The sequence below is a fragment of the Sebastes fasciatus genome, chromosome 1 (assembly GCF_043250625.1).
Source record: "Sebastes fasciatus isolate fSebFas1 chromosome 1, fSebFas1.pri, whole genome shotgun sequence".
NCBI classification, from domain to species: domain Eukaryota; kingdom Metazoa; phylum Chordata; class Actinopteri; order Perciformes; family Sebastidae; genus Sebastes; species Sebastes fasciatus.
The window spans coordinates 18,743,210-18,760,483 of record NC_133795.1 but is presented as its reverse complement, the minus strand read 5'-3'; the positions used below and the strand labels follow the sequence as shown (position 1 = coordinate 18,760,483).

The 17,274-nt window shown below is 40.2% G+C and overlaps 2 protein-coding genes across 5 annotated transcripts; both read left to right on the top strand.

Annotated features, from left to right (window-relative positions):
• Positions 1–769: 769 nt before the first annotated feature.
• Positions 770–7,750, top strand: slc25a20 (solute carrier family 25 member 20). Of its 2 annotated transcripts, XR_012593944.1 has the most exons (11): positions 770–908; positions 1,012–1,121; positions 2,796–2,888; positions 2,983–3,110; positions 3,206–3,296; positions 3,441–3,558; positions 4,790–4,862; positions 4,960–5,069; positions 5,243–5,367; positions 6,897–7,018; positions 7,051–7,750. XR_012593944.1 is itself a non-coding variant. In XM_074635470.1 (10 exons), the coding sequence occupies exons 2-10, from the start codon at positions 1,017–1,019 to the stop codon at positions 6,957–6,959; spliced, it is 906 nt and encodes a 301-aa protein (XP_074491571.1). In that variant the 5' UTR covers positions 770–908; positions 1,012–1,016; the 3' UTR covers positions 6,960–7,750. The 2 variants fall into 2 exon arrangements, 1 of the variants encoding a protein (XP_074491571.1); XM_074635470.1 differs by having other exon boundaries at positions 6,897–7,750.
• A 142-nt stretch (positions 7,751–7,892) lies between these two features.
• Positions 7,893–17,252, top strand: prkar2ab (protein kinase, cAMP-dependent, regulatory, type II, alpha, B). Of its 3 annotated transcripts, none has more exons than XR_012593941.1 (11): positions 7,893–9,144; positions 9,467–9,502; positions 9,589–9,728; positions 13,014–13,120; positions 13,216–13,369; positions 13,455–13,556; positions 13,678–13,752; positions 14,735–14,800; positions 14,984–15,122; positions 15,706–15,772; positions 15,955–16,079. XR_012593941.1 is itself a non-coding variant. In XM_074635453.1 (11 exons), the coding sequence occupies exons 1-10, from the start codon at positions 8,883–8,885 to the stop codon at positions 16,077–16,079; spliced, it is 1,206 nt and encodes a 401-aa protein (XP_074491554.1). In that variant the 5' UTR covers positions 7,893–8,882; the 3' UTR covers positions 16,080–16,118; positions 16,694–17,252. The 3 variants fall into 3 exon arrangements, 2 of the variants coding, with proteins under 2 accessions (XP_074491554.1, XP_074491547.1); XM_074635453.1 differs by lacking the exon at positions 15,706–15,772 and adding an exon at positions 16,694–17,252 and having other exon boundaries at positions 15,955–16,118; XM_074635446.1 differs by lacking the exon at positions 15,706–15,772 and having other exon boundaries at positions 15,955–17,252.
• The last annotated feature ends 22 nt before the right edge of the window (positions 17,253–17,274 follow it).

The following is a 17,274-nucleotide window of genomic DNA, read 5'->3' as shown; positions in this document are numbered from 1 at the left end:
ATGTATGTATGTATATATGTATATATGTATGTATGTATGTATATATGTATGTATGTATATATGTATATATGTATGTATGTATGTATGTATATATGTATGTATGTATGTATATATGTATATATGTATGTATGTATGTATGTATATATGTATGTATGTATATATGTATGTATGTATGTATGTATGTATATATGTATGTATGTATATATATATGTATGTATGTATGTATATATGTATGTATGTATATATGTATGTATGTATATATGTATATATGTATGTATGTATGTATATATGTATGTATGTATGTATATATGTATATATGTATGTATGTATGTATGTATATATGTATGTATGTATATATGTATGTATGTATGTATGTATATATGTATGTATGTATATATATATGTATGTATGTATGTATCTATGTATGTTTGTATGTATATATGTATGTATGTATGTATATATATATACAGTATATATATATATATACTGTATATATATATATACAGTATATATATATATATATATACTGTATATATATATACTGTATATATATACTGTATATACTGTATATATATACTGTATATATATATACAGTATATATATACTAATATACTGTATATATATATACAGTATATATACTGTATATATATATACAGTATATATATACTAATATACTGTATATATATATACAGTATATATATATATATATATCAACATAAAGGAATATGTTATTCAAGTTTCAAACACAAGTTGTTAATTTCCCCCCGGACACCAAACAGAGACGTACCAGAGTACACCTGTGTCGCATTCAAACGGGTCCGGGTTGATAAGTGGGTGAAAGGTCCAGCAGTCAGTAGTGACAGGCGGAGCAGCACACTAACACACCTCAGAGACTCACCGTCGACCAGGTAACACATAACGTTATACCTCCTCTCTTTTAAATCTGTCTCAGTGTGTGTTTGAGTTTGTTTCCGGTGTCGGTTGTTTTTGATCCAGTCTGTTGTGTTTCAGTCAAAATGTCCAAACAGCCGCAGCAGATCAGTCCCATGAAGAACTTCTTCGCAGGAGGTTTCGGAGGCGTCTGCCTCGTCTTCACAGGACATCCACTCGACACCATTAAGGTGATTACTGCACCTTGGTGTGTCTCACTTACAGTATGCTCTCACATTACATCAGGACACAACCACCAGAGTTCATCCGGTCACCTTGCAGAGAGCCAGAGACCAGAGACCAACATAATGTCAAACACACTGTATCACTCACTCATGTAAATATTAGCTGTGCTGCAGAGAGCTCAGAGGACCAGCAGCACCTCTGACCCACATTCACTGTGTTAACATGACTCAGCTCCCTGCTGCTGCTGCTGCTGTGTCCTCCTGACCTCACCTGAATGCAGGAATGTTGCCATCCACTATCACTGTATTAGACCAGGAGTCAGCAACCTTTACTATCAAAAGAGCCATTATAGGCAAAAAATAATAAGTAATAATCTGTCTGGAGCCGCAAAACATTTGAGCATTGTGACACAGTTTATAGTTTAAGTATATAGTATATAAGTCTAAAGCAGTGAGGGCCAAAGAGCAAATGTACGACGGAGTATTAGGGCCACATTGAGGGAAGAAACATCTGAGATTTCCAGAATAAAGTCATAATATTACGTGAAAAAAGTCGTAATATTACGAGAATATAGTCATAAAACAAAACAAAAACAGTTATTCATTTCCATTTTTTTAAATCCACAGGAAGCCACTGGAGAGGAGCTAAAGAGCCGCATGTGGCTCCGGAGCTGCAGGTTACTGACCCCTGACTTAGACACTACAGTAATTAGATAATTAGCTTAGCTACACTGCAGTCAGTGGCTGATATTAGCTTATGCCAGATATATTGGTGTATGTGTTGGAAGAAATTGCAGTTTATAAAAGCCAAAGATAGATTTGAGTTTCATCATGTTTATTTTATCACTATAAAGTTTCCTGGTCAGTTCACACCATGGTAACGAGTCTTTATACCTGGCCACTTGTGAGCAGAGTAAGCTGTAAACATAGCACAAAATGATCACCTTAAAGGGAACCTTTTGTGCTTTATATTGTTTTTTGTGCGTACAAAAGTCTGCAAATTTACAAAGCCCAAAGTCCACTCCAAAGGGAGTTACTCTCCCCTACAGAAACACTGCACCTGAACTGCCTGAAACGCCTCGCTTGAAGTCCCGCCTTTTCTCCCGTAACGTGATGATGTCACCAAGTAACACATTTACATGATACCTGATAGGGATGTGACGGTGAGGAAATTTTCCCACCAGTTAATAAACTTTAACGTCAAGTGGCTGTGTTTTATATTGCCAAATAGGCGTGTTTGATTTTCGCTTCGACATCAAATCCTCTGCCATCTCTCGGTCTGTCAACTCTCCCGTCCCGTGTGTGTATGTGAAATCTGACCCCTGCTACTCTGAGCTGACTCCTTACGAAGCAGATGCATTCACTTTCAGATTATAGCGTCCGTCGTCAGACTATCGATCGATAACATGCCGCTGATATGCCACAATGAACTAAATGGGTTTCATTTCTGTAAAAAAAATAGGGTGGTGGGTACGTATTGTAATCGGTGTGTGCTGGAGTAGTCGGAGCTCAGACTCATCCTAAAGGTGTTGGGTGGGGTTGAGGTCAGGTTCTCTGTGCAATCCATGTCTTTATGGACTTTCAAAGTGCACAAAATGAGGTCCAAACTGTTGATGCTTGGTTCTGTGTATTTTTGTGTGTGTGAGGTCAATACAAAGTGCATCCTCTCTCCTCTCTCAGGTGCGTTTACAGACTCAGACAAAACCCAAACCTGGAGAGAGCCTCGTGTATGCTGGAACCATTGATTGTCTTAAAAAGACCTTAGCCAAAGAGGTGAGGATGCATGCTGCCTCAATATCCGGGATATATTTCATACAATGTCATTCCTCTCATGCTGATGTTTCCTCGTCATCGTCTTCCCTCGCAGGGTGTGAAAGGACTCTATAAAGGTATGACGGCCCCGATCATCGGAGTCACGCCCATGTTTGCTGTCTGTTTCTTTGGGTTTGGACTGGGCAAGAAACTGCAACAGAAAACCCCTGATGATATCCTGACGTAGGTGATCGCTCTGTCTTAGGCGGTCGCACTCTTCACTTACCTGTTACAAACGCTCTATGGGTGATAATATGTGAGTACGTTGTCTCCTGCAGGTATCCACAGCTGTTTGCTGCGGGAATGTTATCCGGCGTGTTCACCACCGCCATCATGGCTCCCGGAGAGCGCATCAAATGCCTCCTACAGGTCAGAGGTCATGTGTTTAAACATAAATACAGGATCTAATCACTGTGTCCACAGCACTGAATAATAGTAGATTCCACACGCCAAAATGAAATGACAGTGAGTGTAAAATAATATGTGTGTGTGTGTGTGTTTCTGTGTGTGCAGATCCAGGCTTCCACAGGAGAGGTGAAGTATGCGGGACCCATGGACTGTGTCAAACAGCTGTACAGACAGTCTGGGATCAGAGGGATCTACAAAGGCACCGCTCTGACTCTCATGAGAGGTGCTGCTTTGCTCTGATACACACTAAACCTGAGACCAGAGCTCACAACTTGCTGTTAAGTTTGACATTTACAGCGGCTAGATAAAATATTGAGAACTCTTCACTTAAAAGTGCCCTTTGGAGTTTCCCTGTAAACAAACACTGTTACTGTTTAAGTATTTTTTGCATTTGCTGGTGCATCGTTGCATTTCTTGGCACGTTTCTACCACCTGCAGCTCAGTGGAGTAGTGTGAAACCATCATGTGACCTCATGTGTGCACAAAAATGGGGAGTCACTCATAAAAACTAAACTCCACAGAGCTACTAGAGGCTTAAAAACTCCACATGGTACCTTTTTAAAGGGGAACTTTGCTGATTTCACTGATCAAAGTTTGTTTACAGCTCTTGGGGAGCACTAATGCATAATGTGAAACAAGTTGTATAAAACCTTTTGTGGCTCCAGAGCTGCGTGAAGTCTGATGTCAGTCGAGTCGGCGTCGGTTGGTTTTGAAGACTACGAGTTTGAAAATGAAATAAATAGAGGTGTGGAGTTAGAAATAAGTGAGCTTACCAGACCTCCGTAGCCCGATCCTTATCTCTGCATGAGGCTAGCGGATCAAGGCCACGTTAGCCGCTACTAGAATAAAACACCTGCATCTCCAACAGAAATGGCGGTGGTCGAGTTGCATTGTGGGTAATGTAGGAGCCAGGTTTTGACAAGGAAGAAGAACGCATGGAATAAAAAAAGACAATATTTGTGGTTCTGCTACATCAGTTTTTATTCTTGTTGTATTTAACCGTCCATCGTGAGTCCGACATTGTTATAGGAGCACATCGCTAACTCGCTGGATTATGCAGTTTTCATTGACATGCAATCTAACACAACCCTCTTTTGCGTTTGTAACCTTGATTACGTGTTTTTCTGAGTTTAAGGTCATGTTCATGAAGTGTTATTATTTTGTCTACCCTCCTGTAGGGTTGTTATCACAGTGTCTCAGTTAATGCGTCTCTGTGTTCTTGTATTAAGAACAACACATGGTGTATATGTAGGTCATCGGATTTGATTAGACTCTTTAAATCCATATCAAACCACCCATCTATTCTGTCAGAAGAAGTAAAGTACTCCATGTTTACATATGAAAACATTCACATGTATCCATTTAGTTATTGATCAGTTAGATATAACTATATTTTATAGTTTATAGTTTATAATGCAGCTGAAGTCACTCTTTTTTTTTTTTTTGTAACTCAGATGTTCCAGCGAGCGGGATGTACTTCACGTCCTACGAGTGGTTGAAGAACCTCCTCACACCAGCAGGAAAAAGGTGAATATTTGTTCTTTCCTCACAGTATTTCTGACTGCCTGCTGTATTGTAAAAATCCTCGTCTGAGTAGTTGAACCTGTTGTTTGTCTCCCTGCAGCCATAATGAGCTCAGCGTTCCCAGTATTCTTTTTGCTGGGGGGATGGCTGGCATCTTTAACTGGGCGGTCGCAATTCCAGCCGACGTAGTCAAGTCCCGCTTCCAAACAGGTTTGTTTTTAGATTTTACTATTTGTTCAGGCTAAATGAATATATTACAGTCTGAAAAAGGCATATTTTAACTTTTTACATTTGTTGAGTGTCTTTTACAAGCAGGTTTGTCTTTAAAAATGAGTCTGTGAGTGAGTTTTCTGATGTGTTCCCCCCCACTGCCCCCCCCCCAGCTCCTGAAGGAAAATATCCCAACGGTTTCCGGGACGTTCTGCGGGAGCTGTTCCGAGAGGAGGGCGTGCGCTCTCTGTATAAAGGCTTCAACGCTGTCATGCTCAGAGCTTTCCCTGCAAACGCAGTGAGTACACTTGACCTATTCTTCTGTTTCAGTAACACTGTGAAGGGCCCAGAGAAGCCCGATGTTGCATTTGGACACCACGCAGTGTTCAGTTTGAGAAGTTCAGGAAGAAAGAAGATGTGCTCATAAATATATCATGCAATGAGAATAAATCTCATCATTAGTAGCAGCAGGATGTTAGAAATGGATGCTAGAAAATGACATACATCTGTATCACTAAGCTATAGATCGGATTGAGTCCAATCACTACACCAATCTGTAGTGACAGCTTTTTGAGATTAAGACCAAAAACAAACTGTAAATTAATTCACCAACACACAGTAGATTTTAACAGAGTCCGAGTCCCTCGAGAAGCCTATTTTTATATTTAGTTGACTTATTATTTTTTTTTTTTTTTTTTATTATTATTATCATTTTCAGTTTTCAGTCGCAGTTTAGTTAGGTTTAGGCAACAAAACTGCTTGGTTAGGTTCAGGAAAAATATACATACAGTATATATACACATACTGTGTGCCTGGGTCGGGTGCTAATAGCATGTGCCACATTTTAACACCTCAAATTACCAAAATCGGTTTTCCTTCTCCCACCAGAACGATTTTTGAGTAGATTAAAAATGCTCAAGGAATCGAAGTATGTTTCCAATTTCCAATCCGGTAACTTTGCATCTCTGGGCCCTCATCAGTGTATTTCAGCTGCTGTAGAGATGCACAAGCATGTTTGTTTGATGTCGTCACAATATCAAATATGTTTGCGCTCATAGCTGTCATGCTTTTTTCTGAGAATGTTAAAACAAATTACACTTCTTACCATAACAACTTTTAAAAAATCTTTAGAAAATCATATGTTTGTCAGACAATATTTCATTGTGCATTTGGCGAACACTCACCAATTAGAATAATTTACAGTATTTTTTGTGCGTTTTTACTTTTATTGAATCTTTTGGGTCATTTGTCAAAGAAAAATGCCAAACATTTAAATTTGCCTGTGTTTGTCTCATGTGATCGTAAACTGAATATGTTTTTGTTTTGGACAAAACAAGCAGTTTTAGGAGGTCAACTTCGGCTGTAGGAAAGAATGACGGCCATTTTTACTCTTTTCTGACATTTTACAGACCAAAGAAAATAACTGGAAGGTTAATCAATAATAAAAATCAGTTAGTTAATTGCTGCCCTAGTGGAGAGTAGAGAAGTGACGGGAAGATCATGCAGCAAACTGGGATGTTTTAATGACATCGCCAGCGTCTTAAAGCTGTTATCAGCTCACAGTAAAAGTGAACTCCTGCTGCTACAGGTCAGATCTACACTTAAAGCCACTTCATGATCTGGATTCATCAAAAAGTACTTTAACACAGCAATAAAGGATGTAAATACAAAATAAGGGCACATTAATTCTTTATTTAGCTCTGCTGCAATTAAAAATAAATATTAAAAACTGTACATTTTGTCAAAGAAAACAAAGTAATGTTATTTATTCACTATTATACACAAACTAAAGACTTTTGTCTGTGTACACCTTTTTTTTTTTTTCAGGCTTGTTTCTTAGGATTTGAATTCGCAATGAAGTTCCTGAACTGGTCAGCTCCGAACCTGTGATGAAGACTCGGCATCGCCTCGTATGTCAATCCCAGGAACAGAACTGTTTATTATTAGCGGCACACACACAGACACACACACACAGACACAGACACACACACACACACACACACACAGACTCACAAAGAGATTTTAACAGTTTTCCAATAATATGCTTGATTATCTTTGAATCCTCATGGTGCTGTGTAGAGCATGTGGATCATTCAGTCCTGCGGAGGGTTCAGACCAGAGATGTTGGGATGACTCGGTACCAGTACACAAACACAAACATACACAGACACAAAGACTGTTGAATGTTCTCACTCCTTTTTCTTTTACATGTTTTCTTTTGTGTTATTTTTTTATAGAAGAAAAGGAGTGAAGTGAACATGCCGTGCCTTACCTTTTGTTATCTGCGAGCAGGGGTGCATATCAGGGAAAAGGTGCTTTATGTTGTACTGTGTGTGTTCAGTCTCTCAGCAATAGACCTGTTCATTGCCATTCTGTTGCTAGGGCAACAGCTTTGGTCCAAGATCACTTCCTGTAAGCTACTGCATTAATAACCATTGCAACAGGAAACACAAAGAGACCCATTTAGGATGTTTATGTTGTCAAGTTTGAAAAAGTCCAAACACGCCTTTCAAACTGTCCTCTTCCCGTGAGGTCACCCTCCACGCCGTGACCACCGATGCTCGCTACACTTTCTGTTTGTGTTAATGTGAAACCATGAAAGTAGTCATAATGAGATTGATTGAACATTATATGAATGTCCTCATGTAGAGAAATTAAAAAACAGAATCCATATTTAGAAATTAGACTGTCATGCACTTTTTTTATTTGTTTATTTGTTATAAAACATGGAAGACTTGACTATCCATGCTTTATTTAGGGATGCACCGATCCAACTTTTTGCGATCCCGATAGCGATACCTGGGCTTTGGGTATCGGCCGATACGAGTACTGATCCGATACCAGTGTTTAAATAATAAGCTCTATGCGTCACTGTGTGGAAGTGACTGGGATCATTCTGTTATGTGTGAGACAACATCAGCCTAACTTAAACATTGTTTTCCTAACTTTGTAAAACAAAATGTAACTAATAAATACGTAGATATAAATGTACTGAATTGTTATATATCATTCAAATAAATCGTGCATCGGCAAATTGGTAAAAAATCTTGAAAATTAAGGAATTACAGATCAAGTGTAAACCTTTTTAATGAAACAAAAAATGAGTCAAAACGTAAACAGGAATTAAAATTCCAGTATATAATGTACATAGTATATAAACATAGAATTGAATAGATCGGCCCCATTGTAGCCGATACCCGATCAAGCTATTTGAGTCCGTATCAGCCAGATATCCGACCCGGTATCGGTGCATCCCTAGCTTATTTAAACAACTGCAACAAAAGATGATAATAAACTGAGTGAAAATAGTTAATATAAAGACAATAAGTTGAATGAATAAAAAGAGAAAAGAAATAATAAGATATAAGAATTCAAATGTGTAATGAAAATACACAGAATGTAGTAAGTAGAACCAATTCATCTTTCTGTCATGAAGATGTAATAAATGTCAATTTCAATCATCAATTGAAGGTGTTTTTAGTAATTGTTTTTCTACTGGCAGCATTTAACAAATGTAACTATTTGAAACTTTGCCAAATCATCAAGTTCTGAGTCGTAATCCATCTGACAGCCTTTAATTACATCTGACGTGAAAAGTCCTGGTCAATACTTTCCGACAGGCCGTGCTAAATAAAGAAATCAATAAGCTGCTGAAATGTTGGAGAGAGTGGGACGAGAGGAGGTCGAGTCAGTTTGCTTCGTGCAGAAGTATGTTTGTTTGCTGACGCTTAGAGTTGATATTTCAAATCTAAATATTTGATATTTAGATTTGTGAACTATCAAACTCCAACCCGTGACCTCTGAACCCGTACGATGGGTAATGTGGAGATACCGGCTGGTCTGAAAGAGCTGCTGCAGGGATACACGGTGGAGGTGCTTCGCCGCGGGCCGCCAGACTTGGTTGAATTTGCGGTTCAGCACTTTACACGACTTCTTGAGGGTCAAAGAAACGACCAGAGAGCCAAGAAACGCAGCGCCAAATCTGCACGGAAAGGAGTGACCTTTGAGACAAAGTCAAATAAGCCCAAGAAGGACGACGAAGAGGAGGAGGAGGAGGAGGAAGAAGACACTGTTAGTGAGTATTATTACATCATTTTGTGTTTGTTTTCTGCTTCATGTTCTCCAAAGGAAAGATTTAACTTTAAGAAATGCCATTTTGTGGATGTTTCAAACCCCAAATGGTGTCAAAATCACACAAAGGACATTGAGATCGTGAAATTTGCAATGTTGTATTGATGCAAAGTTTTGACCTACAAGGTCACAGTCAGGCAAACGTCCATGTGAACAAAACGCTGGCTAAAAAACATCACACACATGTCCCAGGAACTATAATAATGTATGATGGGAGCGTCCTGTGAAATCTAGTCTAATATGTCCACCTCTGTGTCTCTCTGCAGAGTCCACCGCCTGTAAATACAACCGCAGAGTTTCAGGTCAGTAACTGGAACAGTATGTGTGATGAATATTAATTCATGTCGATCACGGTAGAGTATTTTCATTTGTTTTTGTCCCGCTGCAGTTTGTGCAGAGGCGTACAACCCCGATGACGACGAGGACGATGACGCAGAGCCTCGGCTTGTTTATCCCAAAACGGACGAGCAGCGTCGTCGACTTCAGGATGCGTGCAGAGACATTTTACTGTTTAAAACACTGGAGCAGGTACAACACACTGGTTGTCCCTCTGATGGTGACGGTTTTCTTTTTTAGACTAAATTTGAATATCAAATTTAGTCCCGAGCCCAGCCCAGCCCGGGCTGAAACACGTTTGGCAGTTGTTTTCCTTACAAAAAGAGTAACTATTATCTAGACTAAGTGTTAAGGTGACCAAAGTGGCGAGGGCTGGAGACTCTGGACATTTAGGCCATGGACGTGAGGCAACCACAATTAGGGAGAGAGAGCCAGGAAATTCCCCCAAAGAAGACTTTATTTCGATGTGTTTCCTCTTTAACCTCAAGTGGTGTATCTATATCAAGTATGCTTGATACTCGCAGACAGGGGATCAGGTCTGGTTGTTAGCAGGGCAGTCCTCCTAGTTATAGGAGCACTGATTGTGTGCTGATTGGGCTCACCTGTGCCTAGTTCAGAGGCAACTAGGCACAGGTGAGCCGGTGGCTGCTCTCAGAGCTCATTAGGGATGTAAGCAGACATGAAAGACTTTCCAACGTTGCCACCCCCAAAAACTGCTTGCAGTTTTGAACCTGTTCATGATACATTGTCACCTTGAGCTTGTGATTGTGGTACATAATGTTCAGTGTTGCATCCTGCCGCGCCATCAGGAGCATATTTGGTGTGACGTGTTTAGGAGGAGATGGATGATAGATAGGGCCCCTGTGGAGGTCGGCAACGGCAGCAGGACGGAGACAGAAGCCATATCACTCAGGAGGATGAAGATCTTGACAGAGGTGGCAGAACTCCTATGGAGGACAACCATGGTTGACAGAGGCGGCAGGACCATGGTGGCGGGACCCCGCTGGAAGATGGCCATGGGGTCTTGAAGCCAGGTAGGGCAGCCGGCGACTGAAGACTCGGCAGTCAGCGACTGAAGACTCGGCAGTCGGTGGGTCCGGTGGTGAGCAGAACAGGAACTTTGGCTTGAGTCATTACCAGCTTGGTCATCAAATGGCCTGCAATAAGTTTCTGCTTCTTCTTTCTCCTGCTGCTGTTTATAGAGCTCATCCAGCTCCGTACCTTTAAGCCTCTCCTCCAGCATAGCCCTTTGTGTAGCATCTCTCAGGGGACTTATAAGAGCCTCTGCTCTTATAAGAGTAGGAGGAGGAGGAGCTATGTCGGGAACTCCTCGCCTCTCGTCCATCTCCTGCAGTCCGAGAGCAGGTAGGCTGCTCTCTGCCGCTGTGCTGCCAGCCTGTTGCATCTGGTATATAGTCTTTTAAGTAGGTGGGGGCTGATCTCCCGTTTCCTCTCCCAAGGCCTAATGATGCCGTTTTAAGTCTGGCTCCATTATCAGACTGTAAAGCATCTCTGGCTCCAAGTTGTTGGTGTAGGCCAGTGGACTCAGGCACATTATAAGGTCCACAGGAGTAGGCTTGGCCTTGGTTATCCTCACTCATATTTCTGTTAGGGTGTCCAGATCTCTGGCTCGAAGGACCAGTGTTAAGGTGATCAAAGTGGCGAGGGCTGGAGACTGGACATTTAGACGATGGACGTTTCCTCTTTAACCTCTGCAAGTGGTGTATCTATTTCAAGTACACAAACAAAGTGTCTTTGACTCTGAGTCATTATTATAGTCCCCTAATCCTAATTCTGATCTGAACCTTAAAACTAAGTCTGAACCCTCAAACAGGCCTTTGAAGAATTGAGGAGCGGCAAAAATGTCCTCACTTTCCAAAAATGTCCTCACTCTTTAGGTCTAAAACTCAAATTGGTCACAGAGGCACCTAATGTGAGCGTATAAAAAACATCAGATAGCTTGTTCTGACTGCTGCTGCCAGAGTCCTCACTACAAAAGTTTTTTTTTAAACTGGCTTCCTGTGTTTGTCAAACAATGATTTACAGATTACAAAGCACTGAATGGTTTCTGCTGCTCTGCTTACTGTCCCCAAACTAAAACATGGAGAAGCAGCATTCGGTTGGTATGCTCCACACATCGAACAAACTCTACTCAAACTCTCCCCTCTTTTAAATCGAGGCTGAAGACTTTTCAGTTTTGCAGGAGGAACAACCCCTAAATGAAGAATTTCAATATGTTATTTCCATGGCCGAGGAAAGTTCAATCAATATTAGTGAATATGAGCTCCTCTCTCTCAAAGCCAGAAACCAGAGAAGTAAATATCAACCTTGTGATGTCATAGGGTGTAAAGTCTGGAGCTGCTCCATAGACAATGAATGGGAAACAGAAAGTTTTTCTTTTTTTATACCCAAATGAGCTTTAATCTATTCTAGTGTTCACATTGTGAAACAGGAAATGTGTCAGCGTCATCTATAACATCTCTCCCCATTTATTGTCACTTTATACCCGATGACATCACTAGTTTGAGTTTTAGCACTCTAGTTTTGGATTTGGGAGAGAGTTGTTCATGTTTGCTAATATTTTTTGGACCGTCTTAGACCATAGGAACAATATGTATGAATTTTGAAAATTTAAATACAATTTGGGAATACTGTGGCAACCCAGGGGACTTCGGGATAAGATCCCCAATAGCATAGCAGACTCAGAGACATTAAGTGTCCTTTAATAAAGAATTAAGGGGAAAGAGGTTGGGATCAAACTTTAACTGAGGACTTCTCCTGTTCGGGGACTTTGACCTTCAGCCTTCTGTCAAGGCGGGGCTGTTTCTCTATCCTGAGGGGTCGAGCAGAGAGAGAGAGAGAGAGATGAGACATTGTGGTTACCTCTGTGGGGATCACTCTTGTCTCCAGTAGGGAGGGAGATCCGCTTGGTTTGCCTGCACCAGCGTCTTGGTTGAAGCCCAAGTGGTGTTGCCTGATCGGTCCTCTGCTCAAACTGTCCGTCCCTGCTACTCGGAAGTTTTTTAAACGGAGGGGAAAATATCTTTTTTTTTAAAATATCTGTATACGTGTAAACAGGGCCTTAGTGAACAAATGCCTCCCCTGATGACCTGATGGGCTGCAGGTGTGACCAATGCCATGTGCCAAATGGCTGCAACACCTGATCTGGATAAAACCCTCCCTCTATCACCTCCTCCAACCTGATCCAGCCCCCTGTGCTTGATTGACTAGGCTTTTCCTCTGGTTTGCCACAATACTAATTCCTATCTTACACTGCACTGTAGCTGCACCACAATGTTTTCCTCCTATTTGTTCTATTTTACTCCACTTATTTTTATCTTCTATTTCATTGCACTATTTTAAAAACTTAGTGTGTATTATTCTACTATTATATCTCGTCTTAATGTTTTATATGTTGTATGTAAAGGACTTGAAAGGTGCTGTACAAATAAACTTCCCTCACCTAATGTCCTCCAGGAGCAGTTCTCTGAGGTGTTGGACGCCATGTTCGAGGTGCTGATCAAACCTCAGGAGCACATCATAGACCAAGGAGAGGACGGAGACAATTTCTATGTCATACAGATGTGAGTGAAAGATTTCTAAATGTTTTTATATAATGTTATAACTATCGTCTTATAATGACCTCTACTCCCCCGTCTGTGTGTCATATCCTCTCTAGGGGTGTGTATGATATTTTTGTGCAGAAGGACGGAGTGAGTGTGTGCGTTGGAAAGTATGACAATAAGGGCAGTTTTGGTGAGCTGGCTCTCATGTACAACACGCCGCGAGCTGCCACAATCGTTGCTACAGAGGAAGGCGCCCTGTGGGGCCTGGTGAGTCCCACAAAGGAGGATGAATAAAGAAGTAGAATTGAGGCTAAAATAATAATAACACGTTTTTGGTTTGGTGCTCTTTCAGGATCGAGCCACATTTCACAGACTGATTGTTAGAAATAATGCGAAGAAGAGGAGGATGTATGAGGCCTTCATCGAGTGTGTTCCCCTTCTGAAGTGTCTTGAGGTTTGTATTGGAAACACAAAGAAGATAATAGTAGAATAAGTGGATATTTAGTCATCTTATACTTCAGGTTAGTCAGCAGTGTATTTGTTGTGTCATCATGCTTCATTTTCTTTTCACAAAGCTGTCTGAGAGGATGAAGATTGTGGATGTTTTGGGAGCACGAGGGTTCAAAGATGGAGCGCGCTTAATAACGCAGGTATAGTGTTGTTGTGTTAATTAATAATAGGTTAGACTTATGAGTGGGCGAAAATTCAATATGATAATCTATCGTCTTTCAATGGAATTGTATCGTGATGATATGACGAGAAATCGTGATACACAATTATGTCGTCTAAATTGATAATAACAAGCACATATTAACTCATATTTCTCTGATTTGCTAAGAATTCTGCTTATAGGAATACCCAAGTGTAATTAAATAAAACTATCGTCTTAATCTATTTACTCCATATTATACGTACAGTGTATAGCAGGAAATATTGTTAAGAAGGTTTGCAGTTCACTTGGAGCTCAGGCACAGCAGCCCCTTCATTTCATTGGACGACATGTCGGCGGGCGTGCCGGGAGCCAATCGGCTACTTGGAGTGGTTAAGGGGTATATTGGCTCGTTAGGCTTTGAAGTCTGGTCTACTAGTTCACTGCAGTGAGTTCAATGCATATGTTTGGGATGAAGGTTGTCTTGCTGGCTGTATAAGATATTATGTGCATCAATTAAGATAACCACACTACTGTACACTCATTCAAGTGTAAACCTGCACAGCCTTCTAGTAAAAGAACAAGAAACCTTTGAAGCATCTTCTCATGTATTCTAACCGATACACCACAGTGATTATAAACTCCACAACCAGAGACATTTATTAAGAGGTGCAAACCTATCGAACAAATATGTATTACATTTTTTATCATTTTGCACTAAAGTTCTTATTTAAATGAGAAAATACATAATTTTCAAGTATTTATTTGACACACAAGTATACAAAAATAGACTTTACCATGTGGTTATTCCATATAGACTATGTATTTAATTATTGAATTACCAAAAAACATGCTATATCGTGATTATATATTGTTATCGAGATATGAAATTACCTATATTGAGATAGAACATTTTGGTCATATCGCCCAGCCCTAGTTAGACTTACTAAATGTGGTGTTTCTGCTGCTCTCTGTACGTGCAGGGCGAGGAGGCCGACTGTTTCTACATTGTGGAATCAGGAGAGGTGAAGATAACGATAAACAGCAAAGTGAGTATTAGAACTGAATCTATTTTAGTTGCCTCTTTAAAATGATTTTATCTGTGAATTTGATTGCTCGTTTTTTCCATTACGTAGACAACATTTTTTTGTTTTTTTTACGTCTGGTAATGTGTGATGTTTATCTACTAAATGACTGCAGCACTCACCGGTTCCTTTATGTGTGTGTTACAGACGAAGGCAGGCCAGCAGGATAACACAGAGGTGGAGGTGGCTCGCTGCTCTAGAGGCCAGTATTTCGGGGAGCTGGCTCTGGTCACCAACAAACCTCGTGCGGCATCAGTTTACGCTGTGGGAGAAACCAAATGTTTAGGTAAAACACCAGTGTTGTCTGTTCTTTGTGTCGGGAGTAGCAGCACAGTCATCTTAGGTTTCTGAGTGTAGGAGGGGTGGTGCAGCGGAGACCAGAGCAAACACAGTAACTCATGGTCTGCACACAGCCAGTTGCCGTTTTATCAGGTGCTCCTGCTTGTCAACAACACAAAGCGACAGGGTCAAGAGGCACACTACCTGAGCAAATATTAAAATAAGCAATGCGTATGACCACAGAGTTAAATTGAAACAGTATTTATACAACACCAGAACTGAGCTCCGCCTCCTGACATTTAAATCGCAGCTCTCCCATCATCATCATCATCATCATCATCGGTATCACAGCTTTGCAGACTCTCACACTTATGTCTTGATTTCCAATTTCAATTAAGCAGTAGTGAAAGACTAAAGCTGTTCAGTTTGCAGTGGATTAGAGGTTAAATTTCGACAGAAGCAGGTTGGACAAATCAATACAATTAATCTGGATAGCTGCTGTTTCACTGTGATTAAAAACATTACATCCACTGATCCTCATTATTTAAATATCCTCCCAATACACTGTTTGTTTTCCTTTTAACCTCCAGTTTGACATCATATTGATCCTCGACAACAGAAGTGTGTAGTGGATCCCAATAATGACAAGACTTAAATGTAAATCCCAGCACTGTCTTAAATTCCAGGCTGTCTGTTACATCACTATTTGCACCAATTTCAACTGTTTTTAGACGGCTTCAGTCATTTTTTTGGAAACTTCATACTCCCATCTGTTAGACAGTAACACAGAAGCCTGCAATGGGATGACATAATCTTAATTTACTTTCTATTTCTTTCAGTAATTGACATCCAGGCGTTTGAGCGTTTGCTGGGACCTTGTATGGACATCATGAAGAGGAACATTTCCCAGTACGAAGACCAGCGGGTGGCACTTTTTGGCTCCAGTGTAGCTGTGAAACACTAGGACATGTCATTTTAAGTACATAGTGAACTCCCCCTTGAGGTAAATGTAACACACAGCCTTCTCTTTTATATTCAGCATCATGTATTGTACTCCTGTAACACTGTCGGTCAGTTTGAAATAATATAGCAAAATGAATGCAGCAGATATCATGTGCGTTCCAATACCCATACTAAAACACTATTTAGTATGCCAAAAATACCAGGATGTCCTACTACAGTACATCTGGTTGTATTTTACAGTATGCAAGCCATCATACTTTTCTGACTATTCTGACCCACAATCCTTTGCGCAGCGAATATATGAGCAAGAGGGTCAAAGTACAAGGGGCAATGTTATGAGGAAGTAGTGTGTCCTAGTTGTATCTATACTGTAGGCAACAGTACGTAGTTTGTAAGGGCAGCTGTAGTTTAAAAGTATGTGATTTGGAACATAGCATCGCCATTTTTAGTCCATGCTTTCTTCTTCCTTGTCAAAACTACATTACCCATAATGCATCTTGCTCAGTTAGCTAGATTGAGGTGTGTTATGCTATTAGCAGCTGACGTATCCTCAAGCAGAGATGAGCAGCAGGCTACAGAGTTCTGATAACATCACTCATTTCTAACTCCTCACAGATCTTTTTCATTTTCAAACTTGGAGTCTTAAGACAGAAACCGACGCCGACTCGAGTGACATCACTTGAGGCAATATATCAGATTTCACACAGCTCCCTCTGGAGCCATAAAAGTAAACTTTTTCCACACATGTAGTAGTAGTACTCGAGACCTGTATACAGACTGATGGGTGAAATCGGTGGCGTTCCTGACCCATCAAGATCAAATACATTGGAACTAAACTAAATAAATGCATTTGTTTTCATATATGAACAAATGCAACTGAGGTACAATTTAATTTCGATTCCAAATTATATGTAAAATGTTTTATAATTGTCAATTCACCTACACATAATTCCTGTTATTGTACTGGTCAATCACCGTATGATTATTTAATAATAATGTCCTGTACCATTTTACATTTAAACTCAGCAAACTGTTAACCCTTCTGTTTACTTAAACCTTTGTTGTATGGTATGAAATCTAACCTTGGTTTTAATAACATGTCTCGAGTATTAAGTGAAGGAAATCACACATCAAAGATGAAGAATCTTGACAAATAACACACATGACATAAAAAAATAAAGGATTATATCTTAAAT

Coding starts and splice junctions, on each gene's coding strand:
- prkar2ab (XM_074635453.1), top strand. CDS start 8,883: ATGGGTAATGTGGAGATACCGGCTGGTCTGAAAGAGCTGCTGCAGGGA. Junction 13,557..13,677: donor CCCTTCTGAAGTGTCTTGAG/GTTTGTATTGGA, acceptor CTTTTCACAAAG/CTGTCTGAGAGGATGAAGAT. Junction 13,753..14,734: donor GAGCGCGCTTAATAACGCAG/GTATAGTGTTGT, acceptor CTGTACGTGCAG/GGCGAGGAGGCCGACTGTTT.
- slc25a20 (XM_074635470.1), top strand. CDS start 1,017: ATGTCCAAACAGCCGCAGCAGATCAGTCCCATGAAGAACTTCTTCGCA. Junction 1,122..2,795: donor ATCCACTCGACACCATTAAG/GTGATTACTGCA, acceptor CTCCTCTCTCAG/GTGCGTTTACAGACTCAGAC. Junction 3,111..3,205: donor ACCCCTGATGATATCCTGAC/GTAGGTGATCGC, acceptor TGTCTCCTGCAG/GTATCCACAGCTGTTTGCTG.